The sequence below is a fragment of the Rhea pennata genome, chromosome 1 (assembly GCF_028389875.1).
Source record: "Rhea pennata isolate bPtePen1 chromosome 1, bPtePen1.pri, whole genome shotgun sequence".
NCBI classification, from domain to species: Eukaryota; Metazoa; Chordata; class Aves; order Rheiformes; family Rheidae; genus Rhea; species Rhea pennata.
In genome coordinates, this window is record NC_084663.1 from 145,027,991 (window position 1) to 145,050,532 (window position 22,542).

General features: G+C 37.4%; 1 protein-coding gene across 1 annotated transcript in view; it reads left to right on the forward strand.

The window, feature by feature from the left end:
* Nucleotides 1–22,542, forward strand: part of OCA2 (OCA2 melanosomal transmembrane protein) — a 181,611-nt gene that overhangs the window by 96,663 nt on the left and 62,406 nt on the right. Inside the window, exons 18-20 of the mRNA XM_062574955.1 lie at nucleotides 13,841–13,968; nucleotides 17,577–17,636; nucleotides 18,251–18,355. Of these exons, the coding sequence (XP_062430939.1) occupies nucleotides 13,841–13,968; nucleotides 17,577–17,636; nucleotides 18,251–18,355 (293 nt within the window). The remainder of the gene's footprint in view (nucleotides 1–13,840; nucleotides 13,969–17,576; nucleotides 17,637–18,250; nucleotides 18,356–22,542) is intronic.

A 22,542-nucleotide genomic window follows, 5' to 3' on the forward strand; every position in this document is an offset into this window, starting at 1 on the left:
TTTAATGGAACCTGCAAGCCTGTACTGAGATGTTATTGGTAACCCCTGAATTCTGCTATCTTGATGTCAGCTATCAGTTATATATCATTACTAAAATAATGTTAATATATTTCTATGTGGATTTTAGTTCTCCAGAGGACAGAAATACATTTCTTAAAATATAGCACATCTTGTACTCTGGTGATTTGGTTAAATTTCTGCAATATGTTTTTCTCATAAAGATGAAAGTAGATTGTAGTTCAGTGTTTAATTTTCTACCAGAATAATGTTTTATACAGAAGCTGAAGTGTTAGGAATCTAATAACTTTCTTTTAATTGCATTTGGTAGAGTGAATTAGAGAGATTACAGAATTCTTTATCAGTCCCCAGCCTTGATATAATTTTTTCTTTATTAACTTGGAATCATTGACATAATTTAAGGGAACTGACATTTTAATTTAAATAATAAAATTAGCATACTTAACAGTCTTTTAAAATGCAGAACACCTTCCTACTCAGTTGTACTCTTGTACCTGCTCATAAGTTTATTTAGTCTAATTCTAAGGAATGTCTATGTTAACACAAGGTTAATACTTAGACTTTAAACAAACAGATACGGAAAACTTAAAGTTAAGATTTCCACAGTGTCTCTGTACTGTCCCTGTGGGTTTATGTTTTGTTGATAAAGCATTGATAAAGCATCTGAAAAAAGAAAACAAAAGATGAACATAAAGTCCTTTAAAGACTTTTAAAGTAAAATAAAACAAAGTTTATTTAGAATATAAACTAGATTTTTTTCTTTTTTTTAAAAACAGAGAATGCTCAAAATGAATCACTCAGGCCTGATCTCCTTCTGGTTCCTCTAATGTTATGCATGTCTGTACACCAGACATCCATAAACTACCTTCAGATCCTCTTAAAATAATCAATGGAGAGGATGAATAATCAGTGGAGGGGATCAACAGGGGTGATTCATCAGACCTACTTTCAAGGTCTGATTTACAGAAAAAGTCACCTTACCCTACATCACTTCACTCATGGAGATCATCTTGTCAAACTAGAGTGAATTTTAGTCACAAATAGCTGAAAGCAAAAAAAACATAGCAGTTAGATGGACACTCGGCTTGATGCTTGATAATTCTGGGATTTTATTATTAACTAAAATCAGATAAAATCAACCAAAGCATTAGCAAAGAACCCAAACATACCAACTTTTAAAAAAACATGGGTTTACTCTTTCAAGCAACAAACAGGGTCACTATGACCTTTCTGGGCAGCTGGATAAGTTCTATAAATCAAAACTCATTTCAAGCAAACATCCTAGGCCTAAATTTTCACTGTTTTCCTTTCTCTAGAGCTAAAATTTCTCCATGTGTACGGTGAACTGTTATCTTCTTTGGCAAGAACGCATTCATGTAGTTAAATCTAGTTTCTCCTGGAAAATTCTCTCGCCATCTATATTCACCATGGTATAACTTCTGATTGTCTTGGCTGGCTGAATTCAGCACAATTCTGCTGCAGATCCTTTTGAGGATCTGAAACAGGAAACTATTAGCAATTTCTCTTGACTAGTGGTATCTGGAAACATGTGAAACCTGTGACTCAAATAGTGTAAACTGATTTTCCTTTAATTTAAACTGTTGTCTTTGTGTTCAGTAGGCCATAGTGTTCAGCCTCCTTTTTACTGTATTGCCGTTGCATTAAATGAAAAATGTATTCAATTGCTGCAGATACAAAAGCCTCTTGTTGTATTGTCACTATTTTAGATACTGGTTATCATATTTTCTGGTTCATTTCCATAATTCATAAGAAAATTTGAAGAAATTCATGGGAGAAATTAAATACCTTAATTGGAAAGGGCATCAGCAGAACAAAAAAACCCAAATTATGTCTCCTGAGAATGTTATGCAAATTATAGCGGAATTTTTGTCTTACCATGCAGCAGTGACATCTCAAATTCAAGAGAGTTGACTGGCTCTAAAATTACCCCAATATAATTTCTTCTTGATTTTTATCTTTCTTTTATTTAAGTGGACAAGCACAGTTGTCAGATTTTACTGTAATTTACATAGTTGAACCAATAATTATAATAGACTAGGGGCTGAGTGACATTTGTCTGGTGGATTGCTTAGTGATGAAGATAGGCCTGCATAGCCCTAAAGCACTTCATGAACTCGCTTAGAATTTGCTATTGAATCACAGAACTAAAATTTTGAATGTCAAAAGTTCCATATCAATACATACTTGACTTAGAAACACTGAAGCTAGTTCTCTGTTACTGCAGCCTACTAAGATTTTAACAGCTAACCTCCTTTGCTTGCTTTTGTGCAACATTTTCAACAAATGGTACAAAGAATCAACCGTAGCAATGATTAGTCCTTAACAACTTTGAGACAGACTGGCAGAATCAGTATGTATACAGGCGTGCATGAGAATTAGCAATGCTGTAACCTGTGCTAGAGACTTTAAACCTAGAGATATTTGTCTAAATCATGTAATTCTAGGGGCTAAAAAAAGAATGCATATTGCGTTAGTGAAATAAATATAGTGTGTGAGTATTTTTGTCCCAAATATGCAGTGCATCTGCCTAAGAAGAACTATAATAAACTTTTGTCCTCAATTTATATCTTGGCCTTGGGACACAGTATGTGCTTCTGAATTTGTGCTAGGAACTTTCTTTTGAATGATGAAAAGATTTTTAATTTGAATCACTCCATAGCAGCTCTGTGGGTGAAGTCCTATCTCACTGCGTGCAGCAGAACTTGTCAGGTTAAAAAAATTATAAATTGCCATAGAGCAGAAGTTCAAGCCTGAGAAAAGTGAAGACAGATTCCATTAGTCTGAAAGACGTGTTAACTCCAAGACATCTACAAGGCTCCTAATTTTACACTTTGAACTGTTGTTACTCTGTATTTTTTTCTCATCTGCTGTTGGTTATAGGTAGATTAAACCATTTTATGTTGCCACACTGTATGATAGTGGAGTTGTATAAATCTATTGCTGTTTACAAGCAATAAAATTATATGTACAGAAAAAAACAAGCTAAGTTCTAACAATTTCTAGACATTTGTACTCATAGAGAGGGAGTAGAAGAGAAGTGTTTTTGTTTTGGAAATGCTTGGTTTCAGGTGAGTTTTGGCAATAGTTAAAATGAAAGGTCCATTACAAAATTATTTAATATTACTGAGGCATTATTTACAAAATGTTTGAGTACAGTATAGTATATAATAGAATAGTGCTGAGAATACAGAAATCCCAGTAAGACAGACAGCATATTAAACTACAACACCTGCTGTATGACATAGATTAAAGGAAGCAAAGGCTTAATGCCAAAAGCCACATTGTTAGGTTTATCCCATTTTCAGATCTTCTATCAGTATATCCTTGGTATAAAAAGTGCATATCTGCTCTCTAATTTGTCAGTGAGTCTAACACTTTTCTCCAAAATATCTAGGGTCTGTGATAGTAATCAGTTTTAGCTGAAGAGAGCTTACAGGTATTGACTGCTCAAATGATACTGAATTTAACTGTATTTAAAGCTGTTAAAACCAAGATTTCTTTCTCTGTTATTTCATTTGCAAAGCTAGCTTTCCTAAACAATCTGACAAATTAAAGAACCAGATGCAAATCCTGGGAACCAATATTTATGGACCTTTTCTATACAGCTCAAGATACCAGCCTGAATAAACTGTAGTTGCCTAAGAAGTCCTTCACACATATCAGTGAAGTAGATAATTTTGGTCCCCAAAACATTTGGATTAGGGATACCTTCTCTGTATATGATAGTTGGCTCTAGTTTTGAAAGTATCAGTGATGATGTTACGCTCTTCTTGTTGTATGCAAAAAAGGGAACATTCCTCATATGAGCTACTTTTTTAGTGTTAGTCTAATTAAAATTTTATCAGTGTAAGCAAAATGCTACAAACAGTTAATTGCTGGTCCCCTTACAATAATGCTGACACTTATAGTCCAAGTTATCTAATATATACAAACTCACTGACAGTGCTACAGTTAAAAGCTATTGTACACAAAACCCCGAACACTCCTAGCATCTACCCCTTATTTTCTAATATTATGGCCATGCTTCCATGCTCTGCAAGGTGCTAAGATTCACAATTTTAGGCTGGGAGGAATCATGATGAGCTGTTGGTATTTTCAGGTGTTTGCCGAGAGGAGTGTGATAAGCTTTCTTTCTCCTCTTTGCTAGGAGGTGTATGGTATTGATGTTGACAGTTTCTTCTTCCTGGTGGCTTGGGTCTATATGAGCCCATTTTTATATGTCTTCTAATGTCTTACACCTTTCTTTTTCTTTCTTTCTTTCTTTCTTTCTTTTTCTTTTTTTTTTTTTTTTTTTTTTTTTTTTTTTTTCCCCACATCGGTTCCAACTCCATGTTACATCCAACTTTATCATGTATGGTGTGCTGGACTTATGTTATGTACTTGTTACTTGTCTTTTTGATTACTCCTAAAATAGATCTTGTCCTGCTCCTAAATTGGCATTACTGCCCATAACTAACGACTGCTGACTTGCTGATAGCCCTGGGGCCTTTGGTATCATCCTGTGCCCTTCAAGACCTTTGCTATCACTCCCTATCTGTACTCTTTTACACTGCATCGTTATGCTAGGATCATAAATAATTCATTCTACACATCAATGCTAATTGTTATGCATATGTATATAATAATTAGTAACAATAGGCATAAACCACACACTTATGCAAAGCTAAGCAAAGCTAAAATTAGGTAATATCCATCTAATCATTAGGCAATTGCTGAAACAAGTAAACAAGCTAAGACCAAGCTCCAGACAAGCCTAGCCAAGTCCAGACAAAAGCTGCCAGGTCCTAAGGCCTTGCACAGTTAGTACAAAGCTTGTGGCCAGCTCCTCTATTAGACCACAGGCAGCATTATTTATTGGGCAACAGGGCTGCATCAGATTAGAAGGACTTTGATTTTACTAAATTGTCTCTGTATTCCGAGTCTGAGCCAAAGTCGTTAGACAAGAACAGGTGTGTTTCTGTTGACTTTGTTGAGCCATGGATCAGCTTTTAGCTTTTTTGAGCAGTAAATACACTAATCCAGTGAAGGCAATGACAATGAAAAGGCTGTAGGCTTCTCTGCTCATTTGGCTTCCAGAGCACAGGCTTTTCTGAACACATCTCCAGGATGAGTTGGGTAGGGATTGGGTAGGGATGCCTGGCTGTTCTGGCCCCAGTTCTGCAACGCTGCTGCTCAGGGCTGCCTCAGAGCCCACCTTACCACACTGATTCCCAGTGCTCCCTTTCTGCTTGTGCAGCTCTCCCTCAGAGCTCCTTACTTGCTTCTTTCCACTGCGGGTCAGTATTTTGCCTTTTTATTTTTAGATACTGGATATCTTCTGTAGCATCTTTTGTGACAGCTGATACTGATTAAATGGTTAATTGTTTTTCTGTGCTCCAGTTCATTGTCAGGTACTTGGCTTCCACCCATGAGAATGACCTTTTATCGTAATTGCTTGTCCTGTGTGCACTCTTGGTGCTGGCAACTTCTCTTACTAATTTTCCATTAATGTTGCACCTATATGAAGCTATGACTTTGCATAACTAATGGGTTTTCTTTAATTCCTGGCCTGATAATGGTAGGCAACAGAGCAGCAAATTGTAGCATGTGACAAGAGTGCCCAACTTACTGTAGCAGGATGTCTTAGAGCACTGTTCTCCTGTTTGAATGGCCCTAACCCTTTATGGCACTCCTTCCAGCCATGGTTACAGCTGCTGATCTACAGACTTTTCTTCTAGGTGGCATCAGCTGCAACAGTCAGTGGCGTCTGGTGTATTTACCCAGATTTAGCTCTATTCTCCTCTTTGCTCTTGCTTCATTTCTCTGCCTATTACCTTTCTCTCTATTCTGACATGCAGCAATGTTAGCTTAAGATGTCTAGTACTTTTACATTGATGTCAAGAAGAGAAATGCGAATGACTGGCTTGCTGCTGGTTTTTGAGTAGGTAGTATGGAGATTTAATTGTCACATGGCAGGTGCATATAGTGGCTTAAAAATGAAAATGGACATAATTGTATTTAAAAGAATTAGTATGTCTTTGCTTCACAGTGATATTGAAAAAGTCCTGCTAGAGTGTATATGAATTAAAAATAAATTTGACAATTGTTTTGCAATAATATGCTTTCTGGAGTGGAGCTAATTGATGTAGTCAGCATCGGCTATGACTCTGAAAGTCTGGTCCACATTTGAGCTGTTTCTCCTTCTCAGCATAATACTTTGTTTCTGAGAATAAGAGATCTGCTTTCCAGGGCCATTGAAGTTTTTATTTCTTTTAAGATAGTTTTCACAAAATTGTGCCCTCTAAAGTGCACAGTTATCTTTACAAACATGCAATTAAGCATGGAAAAATATCCTCTGTTCTTGCAGTTGCCCTTATATTTGACACGTGGAAAAACCAAGAAGTTGTATATGCTAGAGCACCTTGTGTAGTTTAGTTTATACTTCTGAAAAAGTTGACCTTTGCTGTATCTTGATATCTGCATTTTCTCATATTATTTTCAACTCGCAAGAGTCAATGAGGCTATATCAACAGTGTGTTTGTTTGCAATGACCTTTACTGTAGAATGCTGTAGAATATTTTAGACTTATGTATTGATGCAATATACACAACTATATACCTGTCAGCACAAATTTTGTGTAGATGCAGTGCTCAGCTATAGCACTCTTTAACTATGATTTCTTTCTTAGTGCTCTGTCTTGAATGTCATCCTATGTCGTCTGTGAAATTGTGGTTAGATTGATCAGGAGAGTTAACAAAGTTCAGTGTTGACATTGCAATACAATGGCAAATATGATTTCTCCATTCTCAGGACATTGCAGCTAAGCAATAAAATCCTGTCTGTTCTGGATTGATGCAGATGTGCTGATCTGTAATTAAAGAGCAGCTAGTCTTCTGTCTCCTTGTTTATGCAATACTTCTATTTTTTAACTTTGAAATTTCTTCTGTCATCTTAAATTTCTGGAGTTTTTTTTGCCTTGAATGGATTTATAGTCTTCATCAATTTTTTTCAATGATCTTTCATTTTTTTCATGATCTTTCAGTCTTCGTATGTTGTACTGAGCATTTCCGGTTGCAGCACAAGCTGTGCTGGGCTGTCACCATCACAGTTCCTTGCCCAAGGAGTAAACTGTTCTTAAACTGTGGTGCTACGAATAGCACAGAACAGCTGGAAACAGTTTCTAGGAAGCTAAGCCTATGAAAAGAGACTGCTCAAAAGACCAGTAAATTGGCTTGTAAGAAGGGAATTTCCTAAAAATATATTAAAAATAAAATAATGCTCATCAGCTGCCAACAAGTATTATTTATAAAAATTCAGCATGCTTTCAGAATATATACTTTCTGGGACACATGATAAAATTAAAAAAAAAAAAAAAATTGTAAAAACCTGAATACAGGACGTTTTGTTTTGCTTTCAGAACTACTGATGACGCGTGTTCCAGGAGTAGAGTGAGCACTAGTGCAAATATGTCTGATTTAATTGTTTGACCAAAATATTTTTATATGCATGTGTAAGAGTATAGTTGAGTGTATGATTATGTATGCTGCTGGAGTTTATCAGACCTCCTCTGATTAAGCTGTTGGAACACATTGATAGACTTGACTTTCTCATATATTCAGTGACATGCTATGTAGACAATGATTCCAAAGTAAGCACTAAATATGTTTTTAGCTGCTAAGGCTGGTATATACTTCACAGGCTAAGATGGTTTCTTTAGTTCACAAAAAGTTGCTGTGGCTGTTTTGGCAAATGGAGACTGTGAGTAAAACTAAGACAAACAAAAAAGCCTATCCTACTTTGCTCAATTACAAACATCTAAAAAAATAAGTCGGTTCATCTCATTGTCCCCAGATAGGATTATTGCTTTTTTTCCTGGCGGAAGCTGGTCTAGCTGATTTTGAAAATTCTGACTGATTTCTCTGTAGCTGTAGCATGTGATCCTACCATGTGGCCTAATCTTTCTCACTGCTATTACGCCTCCTCCTTGTTCCCTCTTGTTCTATCTGCCCTTGTCGTGGGGAACAGATTATTCTCTGGCTTCTGGAGCAGCTGGAAGGCTTTCGCCAGGACCCATTTAATCTTCTTGTCCTTGAGCTAAATGTCCTGGATTCCTTAAATTTTTCTTCAAAAGTCAAGTTTTCAGACCATTGATCATTCTTACTTCTCTACCATGGATTTTCTAATGTGCACATCTTTCTTAAAGTACCCCACCTCAGGATTTACCAGTGATGAGAATAGAGATTATGTCACATGATTTACGGTTTGTAGTCCTCATCCTGCATCCCAGTAGACCATTGGGTTCAGTTTTGATCCACTGTATTTCTAGAGTCTTTTCTACAGGCCTGTTAGGAATCTGGTTGCTCCTGATCCTTTATTTGTGCATTTAACTCTTCCTGCCTAAAAGTAAGACCTGCACATCTCTTTCTTGAGCAGCATATTCATATAGGTATGAAGTATATAACTACTATTTTATAGTTACCCCAGCTTTTGTTACCAGTGCTTATGTCTCAGGTGCCATGTCAGTCTCCACCAAGGCAAATTTTAACTGCATTCTCAGTACTCATATAGAAAGACAATATTTCAAACTCTAGTGCACCTAAAATGAACATACAATATCTACATGTTAACATGTACCACACTTTTCAGCTGGTAGTAGGCCAGACAAAATTACTTTTACTAAGGAACACAAATTTTCTTAGTAAGCATTTGAAAGGCCTACAGCTTGCACGGCAATGTTTTTTCATTTCTTTCTGTCTCATCTACCTTCCTTCCACATATTCTAAACTTCTACTTGATTCTATTAGATTACTTTCTATCTTCAAGTTCTTTTGCCTGATTATTTCAAAATAAGGTTTTCTGAGCCAGATTGCAATAACACTGTGCTCATCCTGAGCTATTTATTGTTCTAAAAATGGTTTACCTTGTTGGGTAAAGTGTATGAGAAAAGCAAAGCACTCAAGCTATTTCTGCTGTACTTTTTTTCTGGGCCCAGGAAGAAGACAAAAGAATCCTTTTCTATAAAGGATACATTACAAAATTTGCAAGGTGTATTTTATAACAAAGTTTGATACTATTTCTTTTTCCTAGAATCAATAGAAATGGTCACTGTCTTCAACAGATACCATATCAGTGCAGAAATGGAATTTAGATCCAGTTTGTTTCTCCACATTTTTTTTCCCCTGAACATCAATTGCTGTGAGGCAGAGGCACTAGGAGGCAGTAAAGGAAGTGGTTTGTGCAAATATAAATGGACTTTGCTTTCACTGTAGTAATGAGAAGTTATTTTAAAAAATTATTTCTATTTATCTTCTTCCTGATGATCTTTTACAGCCCAATAAACTAGAAAATACACGAATAGAAGCCAATTTCTCTAGCCAGCTTTAATGTATTCTGGTACTTTCAATTCTTTAAAAATTAAGGAATATGTTTCTAATTGGATCTAGGGCAAATGCAAAGCTAGCTGAGTATATAAAACACCAATATAGTATGTTCACTGTCACTAACCCCCTGTAAAGGCAGGCTAACATGCGATAGATGTACTTAGTTGTTAGTTAACTTTGATGCACAGTTCAGAGAAGAGAAGTCACTTAAACAGTTGTAACACACATTAATATGGCTGTGACCTGGTTTTAAAAAGAGGCATTATTACAGTCTAACTATGGAGTACTTTAAGTTAAACCATGACATTCAAAGATGTCATAAATGGGGATCTTGCATGAAGTCCCCTCAGATTCCTTCATGGATTTCGTCCTTCCTGTCCCCTCCTCTCATGTCCCATCCTGTGCCCTCTGAAAAAGAGACAGGTAACTCTCATCTCCTCCTTACGGTTACAGCAGGGAAAGCAAAGATAATTTGGACCAACTGTGTATATACATATTGTAATATGCTCTGTACAGCCCAGGCTGGCAGCTGACTTGTTTAATTCTTTGGACAGTGTCTTGTTAGGGTACTCCAGGAGGACACGGCATGGACCCATCAATATCCTCAGCCACAGGCTGAAGAGAGGGGAATAATATTGTAAAGAAGGGCACCATTCTCTCATGTAAACCTTTGTGCGTGAAGTTAATACATGCCGATAAAACACATGGTACTAGAATATGTTTGACTCTTTCCACCCCTTGGGCAATTCAATTACGTTTCATTAACATTAGCGAATAATTACTATCTCCAAATAGCATGTTCAAGTTGATTTGTTTTTATACCAAGCAGGAGGATAGAAAAAATGCCAAGACATTATCACAGATTGTTCCAGGACTATTGAGAAATTGCTATTCTTAAACTCTTCACATAATTTGTACCTAATGTTGTCACCTGCATTTGTACAAAACAGCAGTAAAACACAGCTACTGAGCTCCTGATCTGCACACATCTAGTTCCTTTTGCAGTGTTCTTCTCAAAGGACTTGCACTCAGCTTTGTTTATTTAAGATGGAATTGGGCCCACTGTTTTTACTGAAATTCAAGAACAGCTAAGACTTGATCACTGGAAAAAATCAGCCACTGAGTGTGGAATATTGCTTTTCCATACTCCTTTCTTTGTGCTCAGAAAAAAATAATTGTTTAAAACTAATGGACAGATTCACTTGTTTTTTAGGAAAGGCAGGATGTAAAATATTTATCAATGGTGATAGCAAAAAGACAGATCCTCTGTAAGACCTTTGCCATTTTGACATTCAGACTATACACATATCTGAGTCAGGCACACAAACAAACAAACACAAAAACCCATTAAGCATTTTCAGCTTATGTCAGACTTCAGCATTCATCCTGAGCAATGGGGAGTATTATCACTCCTAGCTCACATCAGTCCTGGAGCCTCTTCCCAGTAGGTGGTAACAATTTCTTTCTTCATAGAAAAATTTGGCAGCTGTTTAACCGTGCACAGCACAGCACACTTGAGGATAGAAGAGAATAAGCAAAACTGTGTCTATCTGAAGCTACAAAAGTCTGAAAGAGTCTTCTGCACAAATGGTTACTGAGGGACAAGCTGAGAACAGAGACAGGCACCTGCTCCAGTCCCTTGCAAAATTTGGAAGGATGAGATAGTTATGACCTAGTATTTCTAGCCCTGTTCTCTCTTGCGATTGCTTTTGCTCTTTACCTCCCTTGCAGTATAATGTTCATACTTGAGCTGCTTTTGACCATGCACAGTGATTAGCACACCAAAATAGGGAATGGACTTGGTTAGCAAAATGGCAATGCTTCTGTCTTTGGTGGCAAGCAGAGCTGGCTGTGAGACATGATTTTTGGATTGAGTGTGTCATTCAGATCAGATTTTACTCAAAATCTGTATCAGGGAACAATCTAGGAGCTGAAGTTACAAAAGTCTGGATACATTGACTTCCTTACACTCAGGAGTTTTCAGATCTTTGTTTAGCTTTGGCTTTGTATTTGGCAGCATTTCTGCTGACAAAAACTTAATTTCCTGATGCTTCATACCTTGTCCCTTACAAGTATTTCTTTGCATCTCCCTATAGATTAGCATTTAGATTTGCACTAGGCTAAAAAAAATTGTGTGATAGCCATTTATCAAGGAATCAGCAAGACCAGAATGATTGGCCATGTCGAAGCTTTTCAAGAAGAAGGAGAGTAGGCAGAGGCCTGGGGAAGGGAGAAGTGATTTGCAGTATTGGAAATCAGGTTACAGTCAGGTGGAGAGGACAGAAGCCATTTTTGGGGAAATCAAGAGGAGAGCTGCACTGGAAAGAAGATGACATCTCCAGATGGCACTTGAAGATGCTTGAGAGCAACGAGATAGGTCAACAGCTGAGGAGTAGGTATCACTGAGAGAAGCTTGTTTTCTGAATCAAATAGTGCAAGAAGTATGATTTCACTGCTGCACAAATACTGCAGCATCAGAAAACCAAAACAAATCAAAGAAGTCCCCTGAACCCTGAGCTGGTTTCAAGCAAGTTTAGCTGCCATTACCAAACAGACCAGTCGAACTACCACTAGATTGGCCACGTGCTCAGGTTTTCGGGCAGGTTTGGTCACCTACACTCAGCTTTGTGCTATCGTGATCCTCCACCACGAGTATCTGAGCTTGTTAGTTTAAAGTTATCTCTAGGTGTTTGCAACGGCAGCTCTGCAGACACCCCTTCTGCTTTTAGCAAGGGCAGACTAACCTAGTGGGAGAGAGTAAGTAGCAAAAAATGGGACATGAAGCAATCTAATGAAAACAATATTGCACAATATGGTGTGGCATTTGTAATGGCCTGCCCTTAGTGATGCACAGCTGTAAGAATTTATACCTGTATTCTTCCATAGCACATGCAATGTTTTTAACAGATGTTCCTTATGGATCACACTTAATGTGAAATTCTCATTTAGAGAGTGCAATATGTCACTGAAAGCTCTTAAAATGTACTTATTTCAAGAAAGGAAAAGCACCTTCCCTGATTAGGGAATATTTATGTGACACTTTTCAGGTTTTTTGAAAAATGTATCAGTCATTATTTATAGCTTCAAGAACAGGGAGAACATTTGGTCTGTTTATTTCTTTTGTATTTAAATAAGATTTAAATGGAATATAACTCAATTTTAATTTTGAAATGTTGGATGTTTTTGGATCTTTTTCTTCCTTTAACACAAGGAAAAAGAAAAATGTATGCATATGCTATAAAGTTGAATGGCCTGAACTTCTGAATCAGTCTTCCATGTTTGTTTTTCTTAGAACTATAGACCTTGAAGGGTACTGCAGAGGGCTAACTTTATTCCTCTTTCTGCTTTTTCTCTTTTCTATAAATCATATTTAGTGTTTGATTATAAGTTTGTGACTTGACATTGTTTGCCAGCAAAGACTGTTATTCTATTTTCCTCCTCAGTTTTTCTGCAATTTTTTGAATCCATCACTTTCCAACTGTGAATATATGAACTAGCGGGAGGTGAATGAAGTAGTCACAACAACGAGAGAAATGACTTGAAGTGGTGGGAGGCTTTATTTGCATTTCATTAAAAAAACTAAAATTATGTATCTCATTTATTTTGCATTCAAAAATTCATCTGCTATTTACAAAAAAATGGTGAAGACGGACAAAAGGAGCTTCAGAGGGGGAAAAATGCTGAAAAACATTTGTGTTTCATGTCTGAAATCCCATTCTGTTGTTTAAGATGAATGTGCCAGAAGAATCAAACAGCTCCAGAAAGTATTTTAACTGGGCAGAGAGAATACGAGTCTTGGTCAGATAGGAGATTCTCTGGTTATTTTCTTGAGCTCTCTGTGCATTTTATTTGCATTTTCTCTCAGTCAGAAACCAAAATATGTGTCTTAAAACTCCTTGGGATATGTACAGGCATCCTTTATGGAAAGAGACTTTTTTGTTGTCTTATCACTCTCCTGTTTTAAAGAGCTTTTCATTTTCTTTGATTATCTTCTAGCATATGTAGCCAGTCAGTTTTCAAGGCCCTGGGTTGCAGCCAGCATTTCTGTGTTTGCAGAGTCCTTCAGTCCATCTCCTCATTGCTGCAAGTTTTCTTAGTGATTCAAACTCCCTGTCTTTTTGCATAACCCAGACTTTTCTTCTTGATTATGCTTGCAGAGTCTTCAATATCTTTAGCTCTGCTAGACCTAGCAGAAAGCTGCTAGCAGCCTGCCGTGGATCCTCTAAATAGCTGGGTTTTGTTTTTTTCTTTTTTTTTTCTTTTTTTTTTTTTAATTTGCAAGCAGAGAACATTCTTCTTTCCCTGTTGGGGAAGATGCAGAGCAAAAGCATGGCAAAAATCTTTGAATGAAAAATGTGATACTATGCATTTTATGCTGCTAGTACATAACAAGGCTGTGAAGTGTAAAGTGGTCACTGTTACTCTCTCTTTTTCTCACACAGGCTGGATTGCCATGTTGGGAGCTATTTGGCTGCTAGTGTTAGCAGACATCCATGATTTTGAGATGATATTAAACAGAGTTGAATGGGCAACCCTTCTTTTCTTTGCAGCATTGTTTGTTCTCATGGAGGTAAGATTCTGTGGTTCCTATAGTTTGAACAGTCAGAACCAGTTTACGATGTGAATTATGAGTGCAGAGCCCTCCTGCAGGTTCAGTACCTCCGGAATATTGAAGTTAGAGTCATGTAGCTATAGCCATAGTAGTCCAGAGTGAAATTGCAGAGTGGTGGAAGTTGGCTGGGCTTCTTTGATATTTAATTTTTGACATAAGCTTGGTTTCATTGTCTCTCCCTCTGCTACATAGGCTACATACATCTGATACAATAATTTCCCAAAAGGTAGAATTTCAGCTTCCAGGTTTGTGCATCATCTATGTGAGCAGATAGTTGATATGTATTTATGTGTTTATTCTGAAATTATTTAGACAAGCAATAGGGAAAAAAAACAGAACAAGAATAAACCATAGATTAAAAATGCTGCTAATGCTGGCTACCAAATGGCCTGGGAGATTTCACGTGAGTTTTGTTTGAAAGGCTGATATCACTGAATTTCATTTTGCAATTGCATTTTGAAAGGTTATTTGGTACTGGGGAAGTCTTATTGTGTAGTTTCTTTGTGTTTATCTGTTTCTGATAGGCTCTTTGATTCAGCCAGTTCTGCCAGGTTTATATCCCATTTTACTCTGCTTGATATTTTTGTATATACTGGGTGGATTTATTTTTACCTCAAATGTTATTCTTTGTATGAATACCCACATTTACATGTCAACAAGGCTACGATGTGTTCCATAGAATGCTTGTTATTTTCTAGATGTTATTTGTTTGGTTTAAATGATGTGATTATGTTGTAGAAACATGACTGATAAAACCTTAGTGACCGCTGTATTCCCATGGGTAGTGAATTGTCTGAGCGAGCAGTCTGGGAACAGCCTGTAATTACCAATTTGCTTGCACAACCTCCCCTTCGTCCCCATCCCTATCCCAGCACTCCCTGAATAACCAATTTACACAAAAATTTTAAACTGGAATTTATAAAAAAGAAAAGCAATTCCCCAACAGAAGCAGCAGCTAAATTAGAAACAAATACAATTTGTGAATAATTCGACTAACTCTAATTAATTCCAAACTAAAAGTCAAAATCTGGTAACCCCTGAGAAGATGAATGGAAGCTCTGATTATCATTAGGAAGCTTGTTTGAGAGCTAGTAGGTCTAAAATTCATCAGAAATGTTCATTTATTGTGCACCCATTAGCACATGCTACTTTTAGTTCTCTGCTACCAAGTTCTACATATCTTTGCAATTTCTAGCCATTATTGGGAATCCACATTGAAGCCATGTTTGTTTTGTTTGCTGTTGCTGTAACAGTATATTAGTTGCATTCCCTGATGTATTTTTTGTTTTAGCTTGAATAGAACTGTTTTGATTGGAGTGCTGTGTGACTGCACAAAAACACGGTAAAACACACAGGAAGTTATTTGGGTTATTTGCCATTTACTGCCGGATTTCAGTTACGACTGTTGTAATTCACTGAACTTCATTTTTATTTGGGTGCTAATCAATGTGGTCTGGTAGCTCTTTTGCAAAGAAAAAGCTGGAAATCCTTTGGATTGCTGGTTTTCTATTGCTGCCTTTGGGTATTTCATCTCTACAACTGTCTTTTTATTCCCTGTTCAAAACTGGCTGTTAGAAGCTATGCATTCTTTCTGTTTCTTCTGTCTCTTTGTGACATAAATTCCTTTGCCTCTCAGGGATACATTATTTTGTTCAACTTTATAGTCAGAAAATGACATTTTACCTTAATCTCTTCAGGCAGAGTTTATTTACAGCAGTCATCATGACATGCTGTCCATAAGAGGGTTTCATCCAAATTTTTTTGCATAAATTAAACTTTGATCCAAAAGCTACATGATTTTTTTCTGCAGTAAGTCTCTAATTTGAGCTGTTAGACAGGCAGTAGTTTGCCTGAAGGCACCGGCTAGTGCAGTTCCTCGTGGAGGATGGGGAAGATCCAGGAGAGCCTCCGTGCGGGTCCCTTCTGGGGGAAGCCAGAGACAGGCTGCTAATTGCTGGCTTTCACTCAGGTGCTTGCAAGTGATTAGCCTGGATATCGCAGAGAGTTCTTAAAGTTGGTTGGGCTGTCCCTGTCTCTAGCTTCATGGGCTACCAGCAGACAGGCTGTCTTGAAGGAATAATGTGCATGTGCTACTGTCCCTCTCTCATACAGTATCATGCATGGATTCCAGAACAAAGTTCAACTGTTACTGAAAAATAATATGTTGTGTTGGTAGATAATTAATTAACAAGGCAGCAGTGTAACTCTGAACTCTGCTTTCTGACAATTATTTGTTAAAAGTATGTACACAAAGCAATTGCAAAAAATATTATAGTTCATTAACATTACTACTTTTACATATATTTTAAAAAACATTCTTGTAAACATTGAGTTGCTAAAGTCATACAGATAGATAGGAATCAAAATGATATATTAAAATATAAAATATTTTTATATTTTATATATTTTTAAATATAAAGTATAGAAGTCATGTCTAGTGAATACTGGCTTCCACTATTCTGAACAGGAGGGTCTCAGGCAGTAAGTATTGCAGCTGACTGACTCTTCATTGTGGAAGACAAACTGGTCCAAGCTGAACCAAAGATGATGTGATTTTCTCCCCTGAGAAACAGAAAAGTCAAAAATAGATATATCCCATTCAACCTGAGAGTATTATTTCATTCATGATTTGACTCTCCCCTCCCCTTTGGCCTTGTGGTTTGAGGGAATAGATCATTCTCTTGGGGTGTGAAGACTCAGCGTTTTATTCTCCCGTCTGCCCAAGGAGAGTGGCCCTACCAGCTAGAGGTTAGAGCCATAACCTCCACACCTGAGTCTTTCTATGTCTCTTCCTCATAGGTAGTGACCATGGCTGTCTGGGACACTATCTGCTTTTCCTACAGAAACGGGAGTAGCTTCCATAGTGGGGACAGAGAGCCCTCCAGCCCTCTTCCAGGCTCTCCTCCAGCCTAATGGTTAGAGGGCTCCTCCTCGGTCCAGACATCTGACACAGGGGTCAGAGAGCTGCGTTTTCCTGCCTTTCGGGTGTTGCCAGCTCTGCTCTTATTTCCATTCACATAAGACCTCCTGCCTGGTTTTAGCAGATGAATAGTGCTCTTTTCTTGATGGGGGCTGAAGCAGCTGTTTGACAGAATTATGTATCTTGTTCTCTCTTTTCTTCAGCAGAGGCTGAGCACAAGATGCCCAGTTTGATGCAACCTTTTAAACATATGATATATTTCTGTCTATATTCTGCTTAGGAATACATTCAAGGTTTTGGGGAAGTTGGTTTAAAATCAGTTGTTTTCAGATATTTAGGCAAAAAAAAATGTATTAATTAAAGAATGTAAACTGTAAATTTCAGTGGTTCTCCAATACTTGTGCCCTATACTCTTAACCAATCTAACCAGTCATTTCAGTACAACCAACCCCTTCCCACAAATAGCTAGAATTTATGCTTTGTCTTTTCTTCCTGCCATTTGCCAAATTGCAGTAAAAGCTACATGAGATGAATATCGATATCTTGTGAATGGGAACAAATTGTTGCATTTGCTTGCATCCACTAAAAATAAATGTAACTAACTGCATCAAATACTTCATTACTTGATATCAATGTCTGTTTTTAGGCTTTGGCTCATCTGCATTTAATAGACTATATAGGGGAGCAGACAGCTTTGTTAATAAAGGTATGTTTAAAATATTTACATTTTTTTTATCAGATAAGGAAAATAGTTTTACTCTATTACAATAATGAATAATAATTTTGAGTTTTATGTTAAAAATGTTTTATGCTATTATTTATGTTTTATGTTATTTTATGTTAAAGATTGCTTTCCCGTGTCAGCAATATCAAGAAGGCATATTGTATTTCAGGCAGATGATATTTAATATGTGTATGTTTGTCCAAAGCTGAACATGAATGTTGCTGTAAATGCAACACAGAAACCTTTTCTGTACTCTAACAAACAAAAAAATACAAAGGTGAACAAATAAAATTATGAATGCTAAAATGGGAAAATTCACAGTTGCAGTGTTTTTCTCTTCTGTGAAATGTACGCATGAGTATTAGAATTACCAGTCTTTTTATTTCTATTTGTTCAGATTTCTTTGAAAAAAGACCAACAATTGTGTCACTAAATGACAGACCTCTTAAAAATTATTTTTCCCTTCTGAAGGCCTGAAGGAATAACAGATGTTAAAACGGTATTAAAACTGTGAAGAACCTGTGCCGTTGTGCCATTAGGAGGCCAGAGTAATACTGATCCCAGCAGAGCAGTAATTTAACCTCTTTTAATTCCAGGTGGTTCCGGAGGAGCAGCGCTTGGCAGTTGCCATCATTTTAGTGCTCTGGGTGTCTGCTTTGGCCTCGTCTGTGATCGACAATATTCCGTTCACGGCTACGATGGTACGGGTCTGTGCAGAGTCTGCGTTTCTTCCCCCTGCTTCTGGGGAGGGAGCTGAGCTTGCTGATTACAATTTTCTTTTTTTGATTTCTGCTATGCTATAATTTACTTTATCCCCTGAGACTGAATCATTTTTACCAGCTTATTCACATCATTTAGGCATCCAGCTGGCCATTGCTGCTTGCAGTTGCCTTGGTTAAGTATACGTTTTAGCTGCATTTTTGTACTTTGCTTGTCTTATCAACATCCCTACCTGAAAAGTAAAATTGTCTTTTTGACAATTACTGTTATTATCCATCCACAGCTGTCAATATTTTCCCTCTATTCTCTGCATAGTTATCCTAATGATTTTTTAATACTGGAACCTTTTATTGCTACCTTTACTTACATAATTAGCTTAAACCCAGCAAATAACGTTAAACATAACTAATGCTTGTCAGCATCTGAGTGTTAATATCAGAAAAGTATAAAATTTCAACAAATTAGGGAATGATCAGATAGATTTATTCCATCAAGTTCTCTGCTTAAAGCACAGTAATCCCTTCATTATAGCATAGGAATGATTCTGTTATAGCATGATCTCAGCTAAGTTGAATTTTTCTGAACCCTTTTTCTGCCATTGTTGTCGGGTGGTCTTGTTTAGCTTTACCCTGATTAGAGGTTTAAGATGCTTCCAACAGGGCATATGACAGATTGGAAGATTTGTAGCTGCTCTATAGTTATATATTACTATATTACTATGGTATTTTGGTTTGATTATCTTGGTGTTTTCTGTGGGATTATATTGATTTAACAACAACAGACTGCAAACAATGGGCATGAAGAGAAAGACTGGCTTGGGATGAGTCATGTCCCAGCAAATACTTGAGAACTATAAAGCAATAATGCAGAAATTTCAGCTTAGAAAGTTTTGTCTCATCTCCAGGTAGTCTATGAAAATTGGTTTGGAGAAATACCAAAAGGACCTGCATACACATAGTTCAAATGGCCTTCTACAGGTTGCAAAAAGAGCCTTTTTTTAAAGAGAGTACTTGTTTGGGGGAACTGGACTGAAACACAGCAGTGTGCTGGGACACCTGAAGACCCCTGCTTTGGTGTCTTTGAGGAAGGGAATTAGAGATGGAAGGGAAAGGAACCTAAGACCATTACCATTTTTTCTTGAAAAATGGGCAGAGAATGGAGGAAGAAAAAATGCAAGCATATTCTCACCTGTGCAGGAATAGCCAATAGCCCAGGTGTTAGGGCATTCATGTGTTAAATGGTAGACTAAAGTCATGACTTAGCATTGCCTAGCCCAAACAATGGACTTGAACTTTGTTGTTTGTCATTCTTCAGCAGAAAACATTTACAGAAATATCCTAACTATAGATGCAAATATTTATGTAAAAATATATAAATGTTTTTTTAAAATTCTTTTTGTCTCTTTGGCATTTGGTTCCTACTGTTAAAATAAGCAATACTTGGTTTTGGAAGGCTATTTATCACTCACTATATAAATCAAATTTACCAACTCCTGATGAGAAGTATTACGTATATTGAACTCAGCTGTACTGTAGATTAGTTTTTCCCTAATAGGGGACAGAGCGTGTGTGCATGTATAAACACAGATTGCAACCAGTATTTCTTAGAACACCTTTATTTACTGACTTTTTTAATAAAACCAATTGGTATTATTAATAGTAGATAATCATCTACACAACCCATTCACTTAATGAGCTCCGTAGTTCACTCACACTTTCTCACATAGCTACCCAGTTGGACAAACAAGTGAGACGTCAACCCCAAGTGTATATTCAGAAGCAGAGGACTGTAGTGACAGGTGTGGGTATGGCCTCAAATGACTCAGCGATATTAAGGTATAGGAGTATAGTCCTATGATGAATTATCCTATCCTTTCCTTTCCTGGAAAAAAAATAGTGGCCACCATCACTGTTGAGCCTGTGCTCACAATTATGGAAGACACAGAGGTACCGAATGTCTCCTGTGAAGCCCTCCAAGAGGTCCATCCTTCAGTAGTGAACCAATGCCTGTAAAACATTGGTTGTTTTTGTAGCTAGAGTCCTGATGGGCCAGGTACTGGGTAGGGATGTGGGACCAGCCAAGTTCCTCCCATTTTTTGACCCTGTGGAGACAAAAGTCTGAATGGTTTCAGATGTACGAGCTGTATGTGCTGATTGAACAACGAGCATTAGAAGGATGGCCTCAGAGACCCATGCCCACAGTACGCTTACCTGCCCAAATGTGGTTAGCTGCTGTCCTGTAAGAATAAGGGAAAGCCAGGCTCACAGGGTAAGAGCCATTGTTTTGAACATGGATAGACATTCCTGAAATATCATGCAAAGACAGCATGCAAAGCTTGGTGCCAGCTTACAGTAAAGGGCATCAGCAGTGCCTCGTTGCATCCAAAAGGCATACACACGGTGTTGCTTGTCCCATACATCAGGAATGAGATGAGGTTCTGCCAGTCTCTTCCCAGTACCAGCTTCTCTCCTGGCCCAGAACCTCCAGCTGACAGTGGGCAAAGCCACCACAATGGCAAGAACACCCAGAAAGGCGTACAGCCTCTGTTCCTTCAGGAGTGGGGAGGTGCTGGAAGACAGACATCGGTTCATTCATGGTAGCTCTGTACCATGACCTCTGTGGCTGCTGGATAAAGTCTTCCATTCACCCTTTACAGCATGTTGCAGAGCATGTTGCCCAGATCTGGAGCAGGGAGTTGGGCTGGGCCACCCATGTTGTAGAGTAACTCAGAGACTGCACGAGAACAGGCAGAAGTAAGGCTCTCGCATATAAGGTCTGATACAGGTTACTGTGATGGGGAAGTGACACGGTAATGTGAGCCACAAGAAGTCTGTGTGGTGTTTCTTAGAGGGGCCCACAGGTGCAAATGTTTATGAGATACCTTTCCCTGCAGAAAGGTTTGAGCCACATGCCCTGAGGGCACATTTAGCTCTGGTTCAGACTGTAAATTCAGACCGTATACCTAATCCAAACTAACGCCCTCGAACCAAAGGCACTGCAAAGATACAAAGACACTCAGCTGCTTTTTCACTCTCCTGATCTGCTCCTATTGCACTAAGGTGTTAGGATAGCCCTTGCAGCTGATGCACAGAGTATTTTGGCTCAAGACTTTTCTGAGAAAAAGAAGAAATGTGGAATTCACTCTAGCTGATAAGAAAGGCCTGAGGTTGGGCTTGTGAGGGGCATAGCTGGAGGGAACAAAAGAGAAAAAAATGAAGATAGTTTTTTAGCTTTGATACTTCATTTCTTTAAGAAAAAAAAATCAAGTGGAACCATAGTTTTCCAAATTTTCATTTGAGCTTCTTTGTTCATGTAAGTGGGATAAGAAAAGTGGAAGTTGTTGATCAATATTACAGATAAGTAATTAGAATCTCAACATATCTTAGCCACATTACAAAGAATTCTAGAAAATGAACTGTTGTATAGATTCAAAACAGATAATGAAAATAGTTTCCTATCTTATCATTTAAAAATTTTTAACGTTTTCAAGGATGCCTTGAAGGTCCCATTTTCAACATTTTCTAACAAGGCAAATTAGGTTTCTTGCTTCTCTTAAAACACATATACAATAAATTGCCTGCAGTCTTAAGATTTCTAAACATTTTTTAGTTTTTTCAAGATGGAACATTCTTAAAGTGTAAAATATTGATTTCTTTAAACATTCTGAAGATATTGACGCTTTTCAGCAGCTCGTCAGCATCAGCATCACAGAGAAGATTTCTCTCTTTTTAAATAAAAAACAATGGCAAAAAATCAGATTAGTTTATTATTTCAAGTACTTTACTGTGAAAATAAATTTTCAGTGCAACATTGTTGTTGGTCAAATTCTTCTTTGCTCTTGATAATAGTAAATCTGATATAAGCAAGCAGCAAAAAAGACAGCGCTGTATGGAATCCATGTACAGTAGTAGCTAAGTTTAAATTTGTGCAAAGAGGTCAGTACACAACAGGTATTTTATACTACAGAAGATGCTCTAGAAAGATAATAGCATGTATGTAAAAAATGGAATAATTTTCTGAAGGGCCTTAATTCATCACGGGTTGATTATTGTTTCCATCGTGGTGAAATTCTGTTTTTTGTTAAACTAAAATAAAGCACTGGAGCTGCACAAGAACAAAACTTGTTTCACATAAGTTTTTATAAATATAAAGGCCATGGGTTGCCCTA